The sequence below is a fragment of the Drosophila takahashii genome, chromosome 3R (assembly GCF_030179915.1).
Source record: "Drosophila takahashii strain IR98-3 E-12201 chromosome 3R, DtakHiC1v2, whole genome shotgun sequence".
In the NCBI taxonomy this organism is placed as follows: Eukaryota; Metazoa; Arthropoda; class Insecta; order Diptera; family Drosophilidae; genus Drosophila; species Drosophila takahashii.
Window position 1 is genome coordinate 5323857 of NC_091681.1, and position 18229 is coordinate 5342085.

Below are 18229 nucleotides of genomic sequence, written 5' to 3' on the forward strand. Positions count from 1 at the left end.
GCTGTGGGAGGAACCGTAAGCGCCCACTTTCTTTTCCCAAAGATATTTTTTTTTTTTTGTTAAACATTTCTTCGACCGACTGACTAGAGTGGCGTGGCCCAAGACTGTGTACGCCCCAATCCGAGCTTTAAAAATTTAATAAATGACCAAAAGTGCTTCGCACTAAAATAAACATCGCCTGTTATATTCTGTGTGTGTGGGTGTGTGTGATTTTAGAAGGGGAAATTAAATTCGCCTCTCCTTTATTTTTTTCCCCATCTAGGAAAGCCCTTCCGCCGATCGTGGTCGAACCGTGTGATGGCCGTGGATCACGATGGAGTCTTGAACTCGTTTGTCGGATCCGCAGCTATCACCGTTCCTGGGGCACGCAGTGGCCGTGGATTACAACGGAGTCTTGCACTCGTTTGTCGGGTCCCCGGGCCGTGCGGATCCCGGAGCGTGTGGCGGGTGGAGGTTTTCAACGGAGTCCTGTACTCGATTATTGGAATCTAAACCCGCTGCAGGTTTCGGCCCGTGGTCGGCATTTTTGGGAAACAACTTCCTGCCACAGGGCCCGTCTAGGGTTGATTTATCTCGCCCCTCCCTGAAGTCCTTGAAACTTAAATAAATTATTGTAAGTGACCCTGGGAGCCCTGAGTAACTATCCCAGCCAAAGAGCTTCCTTACATGGCGCCCGAGCAGGGACTTCAAGGACATGGAATTTTTTTTATTATTTAAATTAATTTTTCCCTTAGAAAAAAAAAACTCAGCCGAGTTCGGGTTATCCCTAGTAGGAGTATTTTTTTTATATATAAATTCTTCCCCCGTTCCCTCTTGTTCGGAAACCATGGGTATAAGGTGGATATCATATCGCCGCAAGGATGAGCTACAACTCCTCTCAGCCGAGTTCGGGTTATCCCTAGTAGGAACGGTCGAGGAACTGCGAAGTCGGCTAGCGACTTTCCTCACCCGTGAAGATCTTGAGCCAGCACTCCAGGACCGAGCCAATGAGCTGGCTGCAACATTTCCAGAAGCAGCCACACCCAGGGATAAATCACCGAGTCCTTTGGGAGGACAAGAACCCAGGGAACAGAAGATAAACACACCGGGCATCGACTCCGGAAGCACCTCCCTCAGACTGGAAGTACCGCCAGGCAGCCGACCAGCGATGAACACCAACTCGGACTCTCCCGCACGCGAGGAAATATCCTCCGCGGCTTTGGCGGAAAAGTTACGAAACTGGGGTATTTCGTTCAACGGACGAACCGACCCGCTCACATTTGTCGAGAGACTGGAAGTACAAGCCGAGGCATACCGACTCAGCACCGCACGACTCCACAGGGTAATCTCCGGATTGCTGACGGGAAAAGCGGAAAGTTGGTACCGCACCTTCCAGATGCAGGACGTGACGTGGGAAATCTTTAGGAGGGAATTCTTGGAGTTCTTCCTACCACCACAATACTTCCAGCGATTGGAAGACACGATCCGGACAAGGTATCAGCGACCGGACGAGAGCTGCAAGGAGTACGTGGTTAACCTCCGTCTCCTGATGCAGCGGGCAAAGTTTACACCGGCGCAGGAACTGGAGCGACTCTATGAGAACCTTCGACCGGAATACCAGTTGTTCGTGAGACGACAAGACTTCGAAGATCTAGCCACGTTGATCCAACGGGCCACCGCCTACGAGATCACACGCGACCGCGACCGAGCGCTTCACGTCAACTACCTAGCAGCGATGCCACACCGACAAGCCAGACGATTCCAGGCTCCACCACCACCCACAGGAAGCACAGGTGATCAACTGGGATTTTCCAGTACCCCGGCGACCAATCGGATGTTGGTACAGGTACCCGAACATCCTATCGATGTACGGAACGCTTGTCGCCGCTGCGGAGAACCCGGACACTTCAGCGAGGGGTCTTCCAATCCTCAGGTCCTATTCTGCTGGGAGTGTGGAAGGAGGGGAGTGAGGACCAACACATGCTGTCGAGCTCGAAACCCGGAAAACGGACCGAGTCCTCGCCCATCCGGGGAGCCAGCGAGGACCACACACCAAGGACCCCAGAACTAACCCCACCTTTACGGTTTGAAGGGGGCGCATCGTGGCGACGGTAACCATCGAGGGAAAAACATTTCACGCTACCCTGGACACCGGGGCGTCCAGGAGCTTCATCAGCGCGAAGGTAGCCAACGACATCGGGAGTGCCGATAACCGCCGGGATGTGAGAACCAAGATTTCCCTGGCAGACGGATCCACCACCGACGTCACCCACGCCCTGACCACCACCGTAACCCTAGGACGGGACACCGCTAAGACCACACTACTAGTACTATCGTCCATCTTGGACGAGATCATCCTCGGAATAGATTTTCTCTGCGGGATCAAGACCACTATCCAGTGTGGGAAAGCCCAGTTGTCTCTGTCCTACGATAGCCCGCCGCCAACAAACAGAAGCCAGCCACCTACGGTCACCCCACGAGTAGCTGCCATCGGTCCAAGCACCGTCGGACCAACGCCATCACCACGCTGCACGGTATCACCCGTAGCAGCCCCTCGACAATCGCCGCCCCGACTACCGCCAGCTCAACGCTCACTCGGTGCCCGACGCCTATCCATTACCGCGGATAGGACACATCTTGGAAAGACTGCGTAATGCCAAGTTTATATCGACGCTAGATCTAAAAAGCGGGTACTGGCAGATCCCGGTGGCCCCAGACAGCCGCGCCTGTACCGCATTTACCGTGCCGGGCCGCGGGCTCTTCCAGTGGAAAGTAATGCCATTTGGCTTGCATTCGGCTCCTGCTACATTTCAGCGGGCATTGGACAGCGTCATAGGACCCGACATGGAGCCTCACGCCTTTGCCTATCTGGATGACATCATCGTCATCGGGACCTCATTGGACGAACACTTCACCAACCTACGGGAAGTACTCCGACGACTCAGGCAGGCCAACTTGAAGCTGAACAAGGCGAAGTGTAAGTTTTTCCAGCATAGCATAACTTACCTAGGGCATGTCATCAGCGAAGACGGGATCCATACCGACCCAGACAAGATAGCCGCGGTAAGAGAACTCAAGCCACCCACTAACTGCAAGGAACTTCGACGATGTCTAGGGATAGCCTCCTGGTACCGGCGATTTGTGGAGAACTTCGCCACAATCGTCCAACCAATGTCCGCCCTACTCAGGAAGGGAAGGAAATGGACCTGGAGCGACCCTCAGCAACAGGCATTTGAGGACCTGAAAAAGAAGCTCACTGAGGCATTAGTACTGGCTTGCCCGGACTTCAACCTCAGATTCCAGCTACAAACTGACGCAAGCGACTTCGGCCTTGGAGCCGTTTTAACCCAGCAAGTCGATGGAACTGAACGAGTCATCGCCTATGCCAGCAGGAGGTTGCTTGCAGCGGAAGAGAACTACTCTGCTACGGAGAAGGAGTGCCTCGCGATAGTGTGGGCGATCAGGAAAATGAGGTGCTACCTCGAGGGATACCGATTTGATGTCATAACAGACCACCTTGCACTAAAGTGGTTAAATTCCATAGATAACCCAACAGGCCGGATCGCAAGGTGGGCCCTAGAGGTCCAACAGTTCCAGTTTGACATCTGCTACCGACGGGGACAGCAGAACGTCGTCGCAGACGCCTGTCCAGGCAACCCCTAGAAACGCTTCAGCAGGTGAGTGAGGCCAACGAACCATGCAAGTGGATCGCAGCCAAGATCAAACAAATCGAGGCCAATCCGGAGAAGTTTCCTGACTACACTCAAGAGAACGGGCAACTCTACCGACACCTCGACAACGCGTACAGGAAGGAAGAACATGGAGCATGGAGACTTTGCGTACCCAGCAGCCACCAGCGCCGGGTCCTAGAAGAGTGTCATGATCACCCCACTGCAGGACACCTCGGGATCAGGAAAACGACCACCCGAATCTGCCAACAATATTATTGGCCGGGTTTGTTTCGAGACATCGCTCGTTACGTAAGACAATGCCCAGTCTGCCAACAATTTAAGGTGAGCCAACGCAAACAAGCGGGGAAGATGCTGACCCGGAAATCAGAGGGACCATTCTCAACCCTGTGCGCGGACTTCGTAGGGCCTCTCCCCAGGTCTCGCAAAGGACATACCATGCTACTGGTATTTTTGGACCATTTCACCAAATGGGTCGAATTAATACCATTACGCCGAGCTACCGCCGCCAGTCTAGAATTAGCCTTCCGAGAGCGAATCTTAGCTAGATTTGGCACTCCAAAAACGTTCATCTGCGACAATGGGACTCAGTTTACCAGTAGGGCTTTCAAAGCATTCTGCAAAAAGGCAGGAATGGAAGTGCAGCATACTGCCCCATACTCCCCCCAACAGAATCCTACCGAGCGAGCCAACCGCACCATCAAAACGATGCTCGCGCAGTACGCCACTGAGGACCAACGAACGTGGGATAACCTATTGCCGGAAATCACCTTGGCCATCAACACGAGTGTCTCCGACAGCACCGGATTCAGCCCAGCGTATTTAGTACAAGGCCGGGAACCCCGATTACCCGGAAGCTGGTTCAACGAAGTTACGCCAGGGACCAGCGAAGCGCCCAGAGACCCCCAGAGTAAGGCAGAGCATCTCAAAAACATTTTTCAAACAGCCAAGGAAAACATGGAGAGAGCCGCCCAGGAACAAAGCCGCTACTACAACTTGTGTCGACGAGAATGGAGACCGACCATTGGAATGTGGGTTTGGGTCCGAACTCACCACCTGTCCAACGCCGCGGAGGCGTTCAACGCAAAACTAGCTCCAAAGTTCGACGGCCCTTATAAAATCATCAAGTTTCTGTCACCAAACATCGCCAGAGTCCAACTTCGAGGAGATTCAGTGGGGCCACTTGAGCCTGGACCCCAGCGCCAACGCCCCACAACCCTCTCCACCGGTGGGGGGTGCTTAACTCCTTAGGGTACACCACGCCAAAATAGCCACGCCTAGTAACCGCCATAGCCACAGACGACAACAGAACGACCCACGAACTCAAATCTCCCTCCCATCGATGAGTATTCAAGCTAACCCGTTGTTTACTCCGATCTAGCGACCTCGGCTACCGCACAATGTCCAGCTGTGGATCTTCGCCGGCCGAGACCCCTTGGACACCGCCCATGAGCCCACGGCCTTGGAAGCCGTCACGGTCCTGGCCCGAGTCAGCCAGTACGCTGCTCGACACGCCCGTCGACACGCTGGTGCTCAGCAGCCACAGCGACCACCATGGATCCACACCCCCGGCAGACGACATCCCAGGATGCAGCCAGGCCGATCCCCTGCTGTGCTCAACGTCCCGACTGGCCACAATTCGCGTCCTGGAGCCCCCGAGCGAGGAGGCCCAACCGGTTGCGTGCGCCACCAGCAGCTGGGTGGACATAGCCGGACTAGGTCCACACCCAGGGGATGACATCCCAAGTGGTAGCCATGTTGACCCCACGCTACTCACCGCGACCCGGTTGGCGCAGTTGCAGGCATTGGAGCACGGGAACGGAGCGACTCAACCCACCATACGGGCCGTCAGCCGCTGGGTCGACGAGGTGGGACTGCCATCCTTTGGCCCCTCCATGCTGGAGGACAGCCTACGACAAATCCGGGTCATAGGATTTGCCGACTCCGACCAGGGGAGCCCGTCCGAGTCCCTGAACGAGTCCGAGACGTCGTCCGAGCCGGAGAGGCTACCCGAGTACCCCGTACTCCCTCCAGTGGCCATGCGCCTAGCCGCAGCCAACGCAGCGTGGGACCAGTTCCCCATCGCCAACGATAGCTCGGGCGAGGAGTCAAGCCAGGACTCCGCGTTGTCGACGGAACGGAGCTCCAGCAGCAGTCAGCCGGAAATCGCCCGCGACCAGGAAGGGTCCAGCGAATCGGACGACAGCAGCCGCAGCGGAGCGTTTGCACAAGGCAGAGACGGCCTCAGTCCCCAAATGGCTGCACCCCTGCTGGACGACCGCTACAGCGATATAAGCGACGAGGAGCTACCGCTGCCATGGATCGCCGAAGTAGCGATGGAGACGATGGCAACGCTCGCCAACAACGCCAGCGAAGAACGCCCCATCTGCAGCCACGGACAGGACGAATCCCCAATACCCTGGGACCTCTGCCTCGACCCGGAAGAGGAGAGGGAACTTCTGCTTGCGTTGGAGGACGACCCACTACCTCCGGCCACCCCGGAGGAGGACCAGTGGTCAGAAGCCCCGGCGGAATGGTCCGTGAACACCGAGCGACGCAGACTGCCGAACGACCTCATCGTTTTCATCCGGCAACATGATCGCCGAGGAGTACGATTCCTGCGAAAGGTAAAGGGACGGATCTACCGGATCGCAATCACCAATACACGATTTATCAGCGTCTCGCTCCAGCACCCCGAAGAAAGGGGGGGTGTGAGGAACCGTAAAACGGCCCCCCACAATTGCCACCACAATTTTGTAGACACGTAGGTCTTTTTGTAGACACGTAGGAATTTTTTTTAGACATGTAGGAATTTTTGAAGTCATATAGAAATATTTCATAGCCATGTAAGACTCATGAAGAGATTTAATATTAGTTTAGCTTCTTAATAGCCAACCTACCCAACACCGGCGAACACTCTCGCTTCCCCTTATCATCCACATGGAACTCAACGCTCTCCTCACTCACATCTGCACCTGCACGCTCTCAGCATCCACACACCGGCGAACACTCTCGCTTCATCCACATGGAACTCAACGCTCTCCTCACTCACATCTGCATCTGCACGCTCTTAGCATCCACACACCGGCGAACACTCTCGCTTCCCCTTATCATCCACATGGAACTCAACGCTCTCCTCACTCACATCTGCACCTGCACGCTCTCAGCATCCACACACCGGCGAACACTCTCGCTTCCCCTTATCATCCACATGGAACTCAACGCTCTCCTCACTCACATCTGCACCTGCACGCTCTTAGCATCCACACACCGGCGAACACTCTCGCTTCCCCTTATCATCCACATGGAACTCAACGCTCTCCTCACTCACATCTGCACCTGCACGCTCTTAGCATCCACACACCGGCAAACACTCTCGCTTCCCCTTATCATCCACATGGAACTCAACGCTCTCCTCACCCACATCTGCACCTGCACGCTCTTAACATCCACTCGATCGAACCAAATGGCATCCAACTTGATCGATGTTTACGAGCAAGGGGAAAAAGCTGAAGCGCAGCGGCAGCGACGCCGAGGCAATGGCAAAAGAGGGGTATGTCAGCAGATATGGAGGAGAGGGAGTTTTAATTACTCCTGAGGCTTCGCGCACGCCGGTCAACTTGAATCGTGAGAGGGTCCGCAACACCCCGAAAATCCGCCCCGCCGTGAAATCTAAGCAAAGTGCTAAAAAACCCTACGAGTGAAAAATGTCGAGTGATAGTGGAGAAGGAGCCTATAACCCGGATGCCGAAGACGGGGCATGGGACATCGACTGGTGGAAATTGCTGTGGGAGGAACCGTAAGCGCCCACTTTCTTTTCCCAAAGATATTTTTTTTTTTTTGTTAAACATTTTTTCGACCGACTGACTAGAGTGGCGTGGCCCAAGACTGTGTACGCCCCAATCCGAGCTTTAAAAATTTAATAAATGACCAAAAGTGCTTCGCACTAAAATAAACATCGCCTGTTATATTCTGTGTGTGTGGGTGTGTGTGATTTTAGAAGGGGAAATTAAATTCCCCTCTCCTTTATTTTTTTCCCCATCTAGGAAAGCCCTTCCGCCGATCGTGGTCGAACCGTGTGATGGCCGTGGATCACGATGGAGTCTTGAACTCGTTTGTCGGATCCGCAGCTATCACCGGTCCTGGGGCACGCAGTGGCCGTGGATTACGACGGAGTCTTGCACTCGTTTGTCGGGTCCCCGGGCCGTGCGGATCCCGGAGCGTGTGGCGGGTGGAGGTTTTCAACGGAGTCCTGTACTCGATTGTTGGAGTCTAAACCCGCTGCAGGTTTCGGCCCGTGGTCGGCATTTTTGGGAAACAACTTCCTGCCACAGGGCCCGTCTAGGGTTGATTTATCTCGCCCCTCCCTGAAGTCCTTGAAACTTAAATAAATTATTGTAAGTGACCCTGGGAGCCCTGAGTAACTATCCCAGCCAAAGAGCTTCCTTACAACTTTATTGGGTCGGAAACGTCTCCTTCACTGCGTTACCAACTTCTGACCAAAATTATAATACCCTTTGCAAGAGTATAAAAAAAAATGTATTTTTCTGTATTTGGGAAACTTGGTAGGTCTTTAAAGTGGCTACCCTCAAGTCAGGCGTGTCAAGCGAGCCGTGCCCACTGACTTTCAGGTTTGCAGCTGAGGGGTAAATCCAGCTGTGTTTTAACGGAGCCTTCCCAGGGCCGGGCAACCCTGGGTCGGAAGTGGCCTTGCCGTGGCTTTGGGGCGGAGTCACGGTCGACTTTTTCATAGAGCCCCAACAACCCTCAGGCCCGCCGCGCTTGCCTGGTCGAGCAACACGGGCGATTATGTATTGAAAATGAAACCTAACACCGTAAAACAGTACCCCACTAGACACCAAGAACATCAACCCACCCAACAGCGGAACCCAGCTGGGTACCAGCAAGGCAGCCACTGTTACGCATCAGCAGCGCAAGGCCAAGGTCAGTCGGGCACGTTTTATTCTCGGCAAGAATGAGGCAGAGGGCAAGACTGACCAGCGCGATGCGGAGGACAAGACTCAATGCCTTGCGGAGATCGCAGACTTTGAGGAATTCATGAGGACGCGCCCGGAGTCCACTCAAGCCAACACAAAGAGGGACCGCTCGCACGGGGCAAGCGTGAGCGCACCCAAACGGGCAAAGGACGCTCAGGGGAGGCCAAGACCGACCTCCTTCGTGAAGAAGGCCAAGAAATTCAGCGACGTAGCCAGGACAGCCTCGCGATTGCACTGGTGGACGACCTGCTTGACGACGGACGCCTGCTGTCGGAGGAATGGGAGGAAATCGAGGTCAAGGTGGCCGACAGCCGTGCCAGATGGTCCGATCCCCTCCTTCGACTCGTCGGACATGGTCAGGGGGCACCGGGTGATCAAGTGCGATGACTCGTTCCAAGATTGGAGATGCATGGGACGGCCTTAGCACTAGGCTCGTCCACGCCAGGGAGATTTCAAGGAGGCCGCGGGCTCGCATTTGGTTGCCAAAGGAGCAGACTGCCCAAGGAAAGGTGCTGTCGCTGCTGAGGGCTCAGAACCCAGAAGTGCACACAGAGGACTGTGCGATACTTAAAGTAGAGAAGGAGATGAAGACGACCAGCGCTGCCTGCCGCGGCCTACGGAAGGCCACGATCAAGGTCTTCCTGGCAGAGCCGGATGATGGTTTCGAGGAGGTCGATGACACCAACAAGCTGTTGGATGACCTGCTCATCGACGACAAGACCCCAGACGTAACACCCAACACCGATGCCTAAAGTCGTGCAGATTAACCTAAAGCGCAGCACGCGTGCTTCAGCCAATCTTGCAGTTCTTCTCAGTGAGAGAAACATTGACATAGGCATCGTTCAAGAACCATGGACTCGAGACAGACAAATCTCGGGTCTATCACAACAAGGATATACACTCTTTTATACTAACTCGACAGGTAGAGAGCAGGTATTATTATAAAGAATAACTATAACGCACTTCTATGCCCCAATCTAAGCACACCGGATCTAGAAGTTGCCAGATTCGTGGCGGCGGATGGGACATCGATGGTGATAGCCTCACCCTACATGGCCCACGATGTACCGGTTCCACCTGAGCCAGTCATTAAGCTGCTGCAATGGGCGGAAGATACTAAGACGACCCTGGTGCTCGGATACGACGCTAACGCGAGGCACACACTATGGGGAAGCTCGGAAACCAACGAAAGGGGTGAGTCTCTTTTTGATAATATTATTTGCCGCAACATCACCATATGTAATAGAGGTAACACACCCACCTTTATATTCCCAAGCTCTAGGGAGCTTGGGATGGGAAGAGGTGTTAGACCTCACTTTACAGACAGAATTTAGTAAATATAAGGTTGAAAAGTGGATAGTATCGAAAAAAAATTCCTTTTCAGATCACAGGTACATTTTCTTCGAAATTTCGATTCCGATTAGCAAACCGGAACTGGGACAAATTCGGTAAGATTGTCTACTCGAAAGTTAGCAACAGAAGAATGTGGGTACAAACCTCTACGACGACCCTGGACAAGTAGACGACTTAACAAACATTCTAAACAATGCATATAAAAAAACATGCAAGGTTTCATCCTCTAAGAAACAACACCCTTTATGGTGGACCAAAGAGTTTTGCACTCTGAGAAAGAGGGCAACAAAAGCCTATAGCTCCAGCTATGCTACCAAGGAATGGGAGCCATACAAAGAAGCACAAAAAGCATATAAAAAAGCGATATACGCAGCCAAGACAGACTCTTGGAGGACCTACTGCGAATCGCTCGAAGGTATAAAAGACTCGGCTAGACTAAGCAAGGTCCTTGCTAAAGGGTATAACAGCCCAACTCTAATACACAAACAAGACGGATCAGCGACTACAACAGTGAAAGAATCCATAGAGACACTAGTGGATACACACTTTTCAGGCAACCTTCGAGAAAAGCCAGCACCTACTGAAGGTTAGAGGGCTCATCAACCAACACACACAAGGGATATAATAACCATTGAAAGAATCAAATGGGCGATAAACTCTTTCGATAAATATAAAAGTCCGCGGCCAGACGGTATTTTCCCGGCAATGCTTCAAGCAACACAGGTCAGCATCAGTAGGTGGCTGCAAGCCATTTACACGGCTTGCATCAGACTAGCGAACACACAGATTCTATGGAAGGAAGCCAAAGTTGTATTTATACCAAAACCAGGAAGAAGAGGTCATATCCTAGCAAAGGATTACAGGCCGATCAGTTTTACCTCCTTCCTAATGAAAACGCTGGAACGAATGATCGATATTCATGTCCGGGAAAACACCGAGAAGCAGCATCGGACGCTCACCATGCGTACCGAAAGGGCAGATCGACAGAAACGGCACTACACGAAGTAGTCTGCCACATAGAAAAATCGCTACATTTTAACCAATATACAATGGTATAGAGAAGGTGCGTTCAATAATGTTAACGCCGAATCCATACTGAGCTCCCTTCGGCATTGAAGGAGATATCAGAGCTTGGATCGGAGTTATGCTCACGAGCAGGACGATAACAGCCGGACTGAGTGGCACTTACCTCACACGCTTTGTGAAGAGAGGCACACCTCAGGGGGATTTCTATCGCCCCTACTATACTGGATATAATGCCTATAGAACTTTTCATAAAGGATACGGCAGCGCAGAGTGCGGCCAGACTGAAGGCAAGTAAATGCTGGAAAGGCTACCACACAGGCCACAGCCGTATCTTAGAGGGCAGCAACTATCTGGCAAAGAACAAAACGGATTATATGACAGCGAAGATAAGATTTGGAAACGGATTTACGACTACCTTTCCAAAGAGGGAAGACTGGGAGAATGACAGAGTAACCGGACAAGATGAGGTATCACTACACTGACGACTCCAAGATGGACTGTGGTGTAGGGGCTGGAATTTTCGCTGAAAGCTGGGGGATAGAATCGAAATTCCACCTACCAGAATTTTTCAGACTTGCTATTTAAGAAGCAGCCAAGCTTTCGATGCAGCAATGTTTCGGGAATACCAAGGTAAGGATATACTCTGATAGCCAAGCGGCTATCAAATCTCTCGCAGCAGCAAAAACCAACTCGACACTAGTAGCCGATTTTAAGTCGGCTCTTAACATCAGGGACCGTAAATAACAGTTATTTTAGACTTTTATTATAACAGTTAATTTGCTTTCCAGATTTGTTGAAATGCATATGCTTTGTGGACAAGAGTAAAAAGAGTGTTATTTTTGACGTTTAAAACTAAATATAACAGTAGTCTTTCTAAAATAAAAGTCTCAAATGACTGTAATTTACGGTCCCTGCTTAACATACTAGCAACAAACAATCATGTACAGATAACATAGGTGCCAGGGCACAATGATATACCAGGTAACGAAAAGGCGGATGAACTTGCACGAATGGGGTCGGCAGACGACTCCTATACAACTAGTCTACCTGAATCCCTAAATACAGTCTAAGCAAGGATTCACGAACACTACAAAACACAAGCTAGTAAAAGTTGGTTGGAAAAGCAGGGTCTCAGGAGTTCAAATCTCTGCTGGCCAACCATCAATAGCAAGAGAACTCGAGAGCTAATAACCAAAAGTAAAAGAGATATTAGAAGGATCACGGCACTCATCACAGGCCATTGGGCCATGAAGATGGGGCTTCCGTACAACGCTAATTGCAGAAGCTGTAATCAAACAGACACACAGGAGACACCTCAGCACATGATGTGTCATCGCCCAGCAGTAAACCATGTCAGGGCGAGATACTTCGGGACGTATCAGCTGGAATCATTGGGAGAAATATGAAAGCAGAGGATAACTGCAATCCTAGGTTTTCTAAATGACGCAGGCTGGTACTGAAGAGAACGCGGAGACAACAATTTACGAGGGTGTGGTTCAAAACGGACCTCATCTCTTCTTGGAGGTCCTCGGAGAGGACCTCACCTTTTCTACCTACCTACCATAAATTCAATTTTGTTGTGTATATTTATACGTATCGAAATGTAGAAGACATTTTTCAAATCGGGCCATTCATTAAAAAGTTATGCGCAATCAAAAAAATGATATATATCCAACTCCCTCGCACTCCTATAGCTAGATGGTCGGGACACCAACCCGATTATAGCGTTCTCTCTTGTTAATTGTGTATTTTACTTTTTTTTTAATAATTTAAAATAAAATAAAGACTTTTTTCTGCTCCTAGAACGCTAATAACGTTCGACGTTGTGGTTTTATATCATTCAGAGCGATTATTTTTTGAGTACGCCTCTTCCTCGTTATTATGATTATGGCACACTTAGACCTATATAAGTCTGCAGGTATGCCTACTTAAGGGGTTATATAGAGTTGTGATAGATAAAAAAATTCTTTTTTTTTATTGCATATTCTTGAAGTATATACTTTTGAGAATACTCTTACAAAAATTCAGAACGATCGGAGCATTAGAACCGAAGTGGTAGCTATTTATCGCGCTCTACCTGCACATCGGCCGGTACAAACTTGAAACTTTAAACGCGATTATCTCAGAATCTTGTTTTTTTCGAAATTACCTTTGCGGTGGACACGATTACTAAAAAACTATTAATCCGATCGAAACAAAATTTTGACCACTTATTTATAATAACAATAGCTAGTCCTTGAACGAAGGATTTTCAATTTTTTTTTGAAAACTTCTTTTTTTAGAGCATAAAATCCAAAATTGTATACCTTGAAAAAGTAAATTTTTTGTTAAAACAGTCACCATCGAAAAAAGACGATCTTGGAATTTGGCCATAACATTTTTATTATTTAATATTTTTTATGAAAAAATTTTAATAAGTACCCAGAAACATGTACTAAACAACGCACTATGGGGCATTTGACCACTTTTGTTGGCCGAAATTAATAACTCGGTCATTTCAAAAGATATTGACTTGAAACTTTACCAGTCGCCATTTCTTATCCCCCCGCATATTATATATGATAATCATCCGGATCGGAAAACTATATCATATAGCTGCCATAGAAACGATCAAATTAACTTTGCTGTTTTTGGAGATAAATGCACATAACTTTAGAAATAGCAATTATGTAAGTTTTTAAAACAATATTAACAGTTTTGTACAAATCGGACGACTATATCCTAAAGTTCTCAAAAAAAAGGGGCAAAGGAAAGAATTTACTTTACATTTGTACGACTTTTTGTTCAAGTTGTATCGGAACTTTCGTTTTAAGGCCGCTAAAGTCCACTTAAGTAAGTCAATTACAAAGCTAAGTATTTCTACTATATTTTGATAATAATTTAAAGTCACGAAAGTCCTTACTTCCTTAGCCACCAGTGCAAACGATAGGAGTTTGTGAAATTTGAGGTTATGGTCTAAAAAATTAAATTACAGAAAAAGTGGCAATAAGTGGCGATTCTGACCATATACATTTTAACAACAATTAAATAATCTACAAATCCCAATAGGTTCCAGAAGTGGACTCCGCTGCACTCACTTTGTTGCTCCATTTGAAAATTAGTTTTCTTACAAAAATGTACTTGTTAGACCACTCCCTTTAACACTCATTTGTAAGAAAAAACCGTCTAATTTTTGTCGTCGAACCACACAAATACTTAGTACATAGCATAATCCTTTAAATCCAATATAAAAAGTTTACTTAGATTACTTAAAAACTCAAATTTAAAGCACTTTAAAACTGCAAGCAAAAAGTCGAAATACAACAGCTCGATAATTGCATATCAAACAGCTGATTTAACAGCTCCTACCTTAACAGAGGCGACCTCTATCGGATTTCTGTAAACGTAAAATTGTTAAATGGTCTTTTGTTAACACATCCTCAAACAACATTTTTTGTTTTAACGACTTTTAAAAAATGGGTTTTGGCCAACCAAAGTGGTCAAATGCCCCATAGTGCAACGGCGGCAAAACATTTTTAATACGTTTTTTTTGTTGTCAAGAAAATCGGTAAAATTTCATTTTTTTTATGCGGTACAACTGTATATAACCCCTTAAAATGTTGTTTTTACATTGTCAAAAATCAAAACGCCTACTTTCTACAAAGTTACAATAGTTTTTCTGTTATTTTTTTGATTATTTCTATGGGAGCCATAAGATATAGTGGGCCGAACCGGCTCGTTCCAACATATACCTGCAATAGAAAGAAGACTTTTGGGAAAGTTTCATCGGATAGCTTTAAAACTGAGGGACTAGTTCGCATAGAAACGGTCAGACGGACATGGCTAGGTGGACTCGGCTCAAGATCAAGAATATATATACTTTATGTGGTCGGAAACGTCTCCTTCACTGCGTTGCTAACATCTGACTGAAATTATAATACCCTCTGCAAGGGTATAAAAAATCACCTAAAGCTACAACTCTTTTGGGTGAAAACAGTGGGTTTAATTTTGGAGACGTAATTTCCCAACAATTTTCTCCGTGCGTCCCTCTTTCTTAACGCAATTTAAAAACAATTTTTTTTTTTTGCAAAATATTTGATTTAGAATTGCATTTATTAGCTGATTCGTTATTACATACTTATGTACATGCCAATTTATCGATGTGTGTGTGTCATTGCGTTTCTCACATGCAAATGTGACGACAGAAAGTTTTCCCCTGTTCTCCCCTTGAAAACCAATCCAAAAATTTTTTAAAATCAAAACAAAAATTCCTTGTTTATTTTATGGGTTGGCTACACACTTTGACTTGGAATTGCATCCATTAGATAATCCGTTCTGGTATCCAATCTTACAAAAAAAAAATCATATAAAATCATCCGTGGGTCCAAAAAAAAATACCTTACTGATTGTATGGCATAGCTCCATTCTTTAAACCAAAAACGGATCCGTTCGCATAATCGGTGCGGAAAAATTAATTAGGTGCCCCCAACCGGAAGTCGGTTGGGGCTCATCTTCTGGGCTTTCAAAGATTTCCAAAAACAAAGCTTAAAATAAATATATCAGCTTGTTTGGTTGAAAACTGTGGTAATGGTTGATGTTTTAATCAAGCAATTTCGCATTTTTTGAGAGTCCTGGGAGACCTTAGGAGCCGAATTTTAAAAAATCCTTTCTTAGTGCATAATCCTTTCTAGCACACGATTCTGACCCCATTTTTTCCATAATTTTAGGACTTATGGTTTGGGCTGGGGGAACATGACGCAAATCGACATCTACTCTTTAATAGTAATACTCGTAAGTCTATTAAAAAAGAAACATAAAAAAGTCCCCAAAAAGTCACATATTTAATTTCTTCTGTTGGGGACTTATTTCATATGAAATAATATTTAATCAACAATTTTTTCCCAAAAAATTAAATAACTCCCCAAAATGACATCTAAAATCGTTGTTGTGGTCTCCATACAAATTTTTGGGGACTTATTTAATTTTTTTTTGCAGACTTATTTCTTGGGGACTTTTTTGTAGAGCTCGAAGCTCGTCGAAGAGCTTAAATTCTTGTGTTATAAATTCCCTTTGATAGGGAGTTAAGTCATCTCCTTCCGCCGCCCACTGATCATCCTGCCACTCATAGCCTTGGTTTGGAAGGGTGTCGTCCGTCGGCCCATTTCTAACCTCACAATCGAACCGTTCCTCTCCAAGGATGGCCACCTGGTTTGTGATCCTGTTATGTATAAGGTTTTCTCCTGCATAATTCGTTGAGGCGAACTCGTCGCCGTTTGACGCTGTCAAGACGGATTCAGTCGGACATTGTCGGGGGTCTTCCGCCGAAGGACCTAGTGTTACTGTAAGCGACGTCTCTCCGCACTGTATCCGTGTCCTCATTGCGGACAAGAAGTCCATGGCAAAGATGGCGCAGTCCAACCATGTTGGTTGGCATAACCAGCAATGGCATCACTACTCGCGGCCAGCCAATTCCACTTGGGTTTGCCATAGCTCTTTTACCTCTAAGTTGGATCGGTCGGCTAACGCTATCGTAGTCACAATCACATGTATCTCCTCCGATCTGGCCGTCATACGGGTGAATCCTGCACTCGCGAAACTCCTCGACGATCCCGTGTCCACCGTAGCGTCAATCCATTTACCTCCGATCAGTACGGTGGCTGTGATAAGCTGTTGTGTAGCCTTAGTGGAGCGATTCTTGTGGCTGGGTTGTTGGATCGAACGTCTCCACTGCTGCTGGCCTTCGGCGGAGATGTTGCTCGATTCCCGGAGAGCCTGGCCTACAATAATCGATGCTCAGAATGCGCCTGCGGCCGCAATCCCAAAAAAAATTAAGCCGAGGATTCGAACAATCCCGCCTTAAATGTCCGAGCTCGCCGCATACACCACATGCTCGGTGTACGTCAAGATTCGGCATTGGTTGCCCGATCATACGATGCGCAGCGTCTCCTCCTTGCACAGGTAAGCCGGAGTTCCGAAAAGGATTTGGTGTTTGGCGAGGGTCAAGACCGTCACGGGCCACGCTCCTTATTCTAGTAACAATAGCGCAACTCGACTCCAGCCGCTTCAAACTTTCATATTCGGTGGCCATCTGCGTTAAGCAGGCCATCCACAGTCGAATTTGTTCGGCAAACATGTTCGTGTGTTCATCGTTGGTGGTAGTGTTCGTGCATAGATTTCATATAAATTTGTTCGACGTTTTGTTCGAAAAAGATAGAAACGATTCTATTTTGCCTGTGTTCGCGAAAATGTTCGTTGAACAAATTCGACTGTGGATGGCCTGTTTTAATGCCCTCTGCTCATTATGGACGCGTCACGTTTGCATCCATTTACCGTTTAACGCCCCCAAATCCCATACAAAACTTGTAGGCGAGGGGCGAGAAGGGAAGGGTGGAACATTGTCGCGTTACAGGGCTGGAAATTTGTGGTATTTTTAAGCAGTATTAACCAGGCATGAACATTTTTCTGGACCCGAAACTGATAAGAGGCTGATAAGAAGATAAATATTAAAACCATTTATTGTTGACATTTACATGAACTTTATTTCGTATAGATTGGTATTTCATATATCATATATGCCAAATGATCTGACAATAGTTCAGTATTCCGAGGATGATCCAAGCGCATAAAGGGCAGTAGCAGTTCGTTTATCCAATGGAATGGCTCGGCTAGAAAGGATCTGAAGCGAAATATTGGTCGTTGCAGCGCAGCCACATGGGCTTCCCCGTCTCCATGATCTTGACGTTTGCTTCGCGTGCGCCATTCGTCCATTAAGGCGACCTCCTGGTTAGACCGTAGATGGGCATTCCATATTCAAATGACACACGTTGACAGGCGACTGCTGGAAAAGGGCACATCTCCCTCTTTCTTGCGCACAATGTCCTTGTAGGCGTTTCTGCCCCGTATCAGATTCTGTTCAGTGACGTGCCGCCGCAGAAGCTACTGCTGTCGCGGGTTGTGTCAAAGAATTATTTAAATGACTGTTCAGATCTATATATATGAACGCCTTCTGCAGCAGATCCTTTTGCTTTCTGCCGTAATAAATGCTCAATCAGCGTAACGTGGGATGTTGTTGCTTTCATCATTGCAGCAATGTTTCCACGGTGTTCAAATGCTGTTCTGCGATTACAATTATCAATAACAAATTATTTAAATCCATTGTTTACTTCAGCTCGCAAATGACAATATCCGAACAGCTGTTTTCAGACG

The 18229-nt window shown here is 48.0% G+C and overlaps 1 protein-coding gene across 1 annotated transcript; it reads left to right on the forward strand.

Moving 5' to 3' along the window:
• The first annotated feature begins 826 nt into the window (after positions 1 to 826).
• On the forward strand, positions 827 to 3642 carry LOC138913246 (uncharacterized). The gene is made up of 3 exons (XM_070216139.1): positions 827 to 1929; positions 2072 to 2459; positions 2527 to 3642. The coding sequence occupies exons 1-3, from the start codon at positions 827 to 829 to the stop codon at positions 3640 to 3642; spliced, it is 2607 nt and encodes an 868-aa protein (XP_070072240.1).
• The last annotated feature ends 14587 nt before the right edge of the window (positions 3643 to 18229 follow it).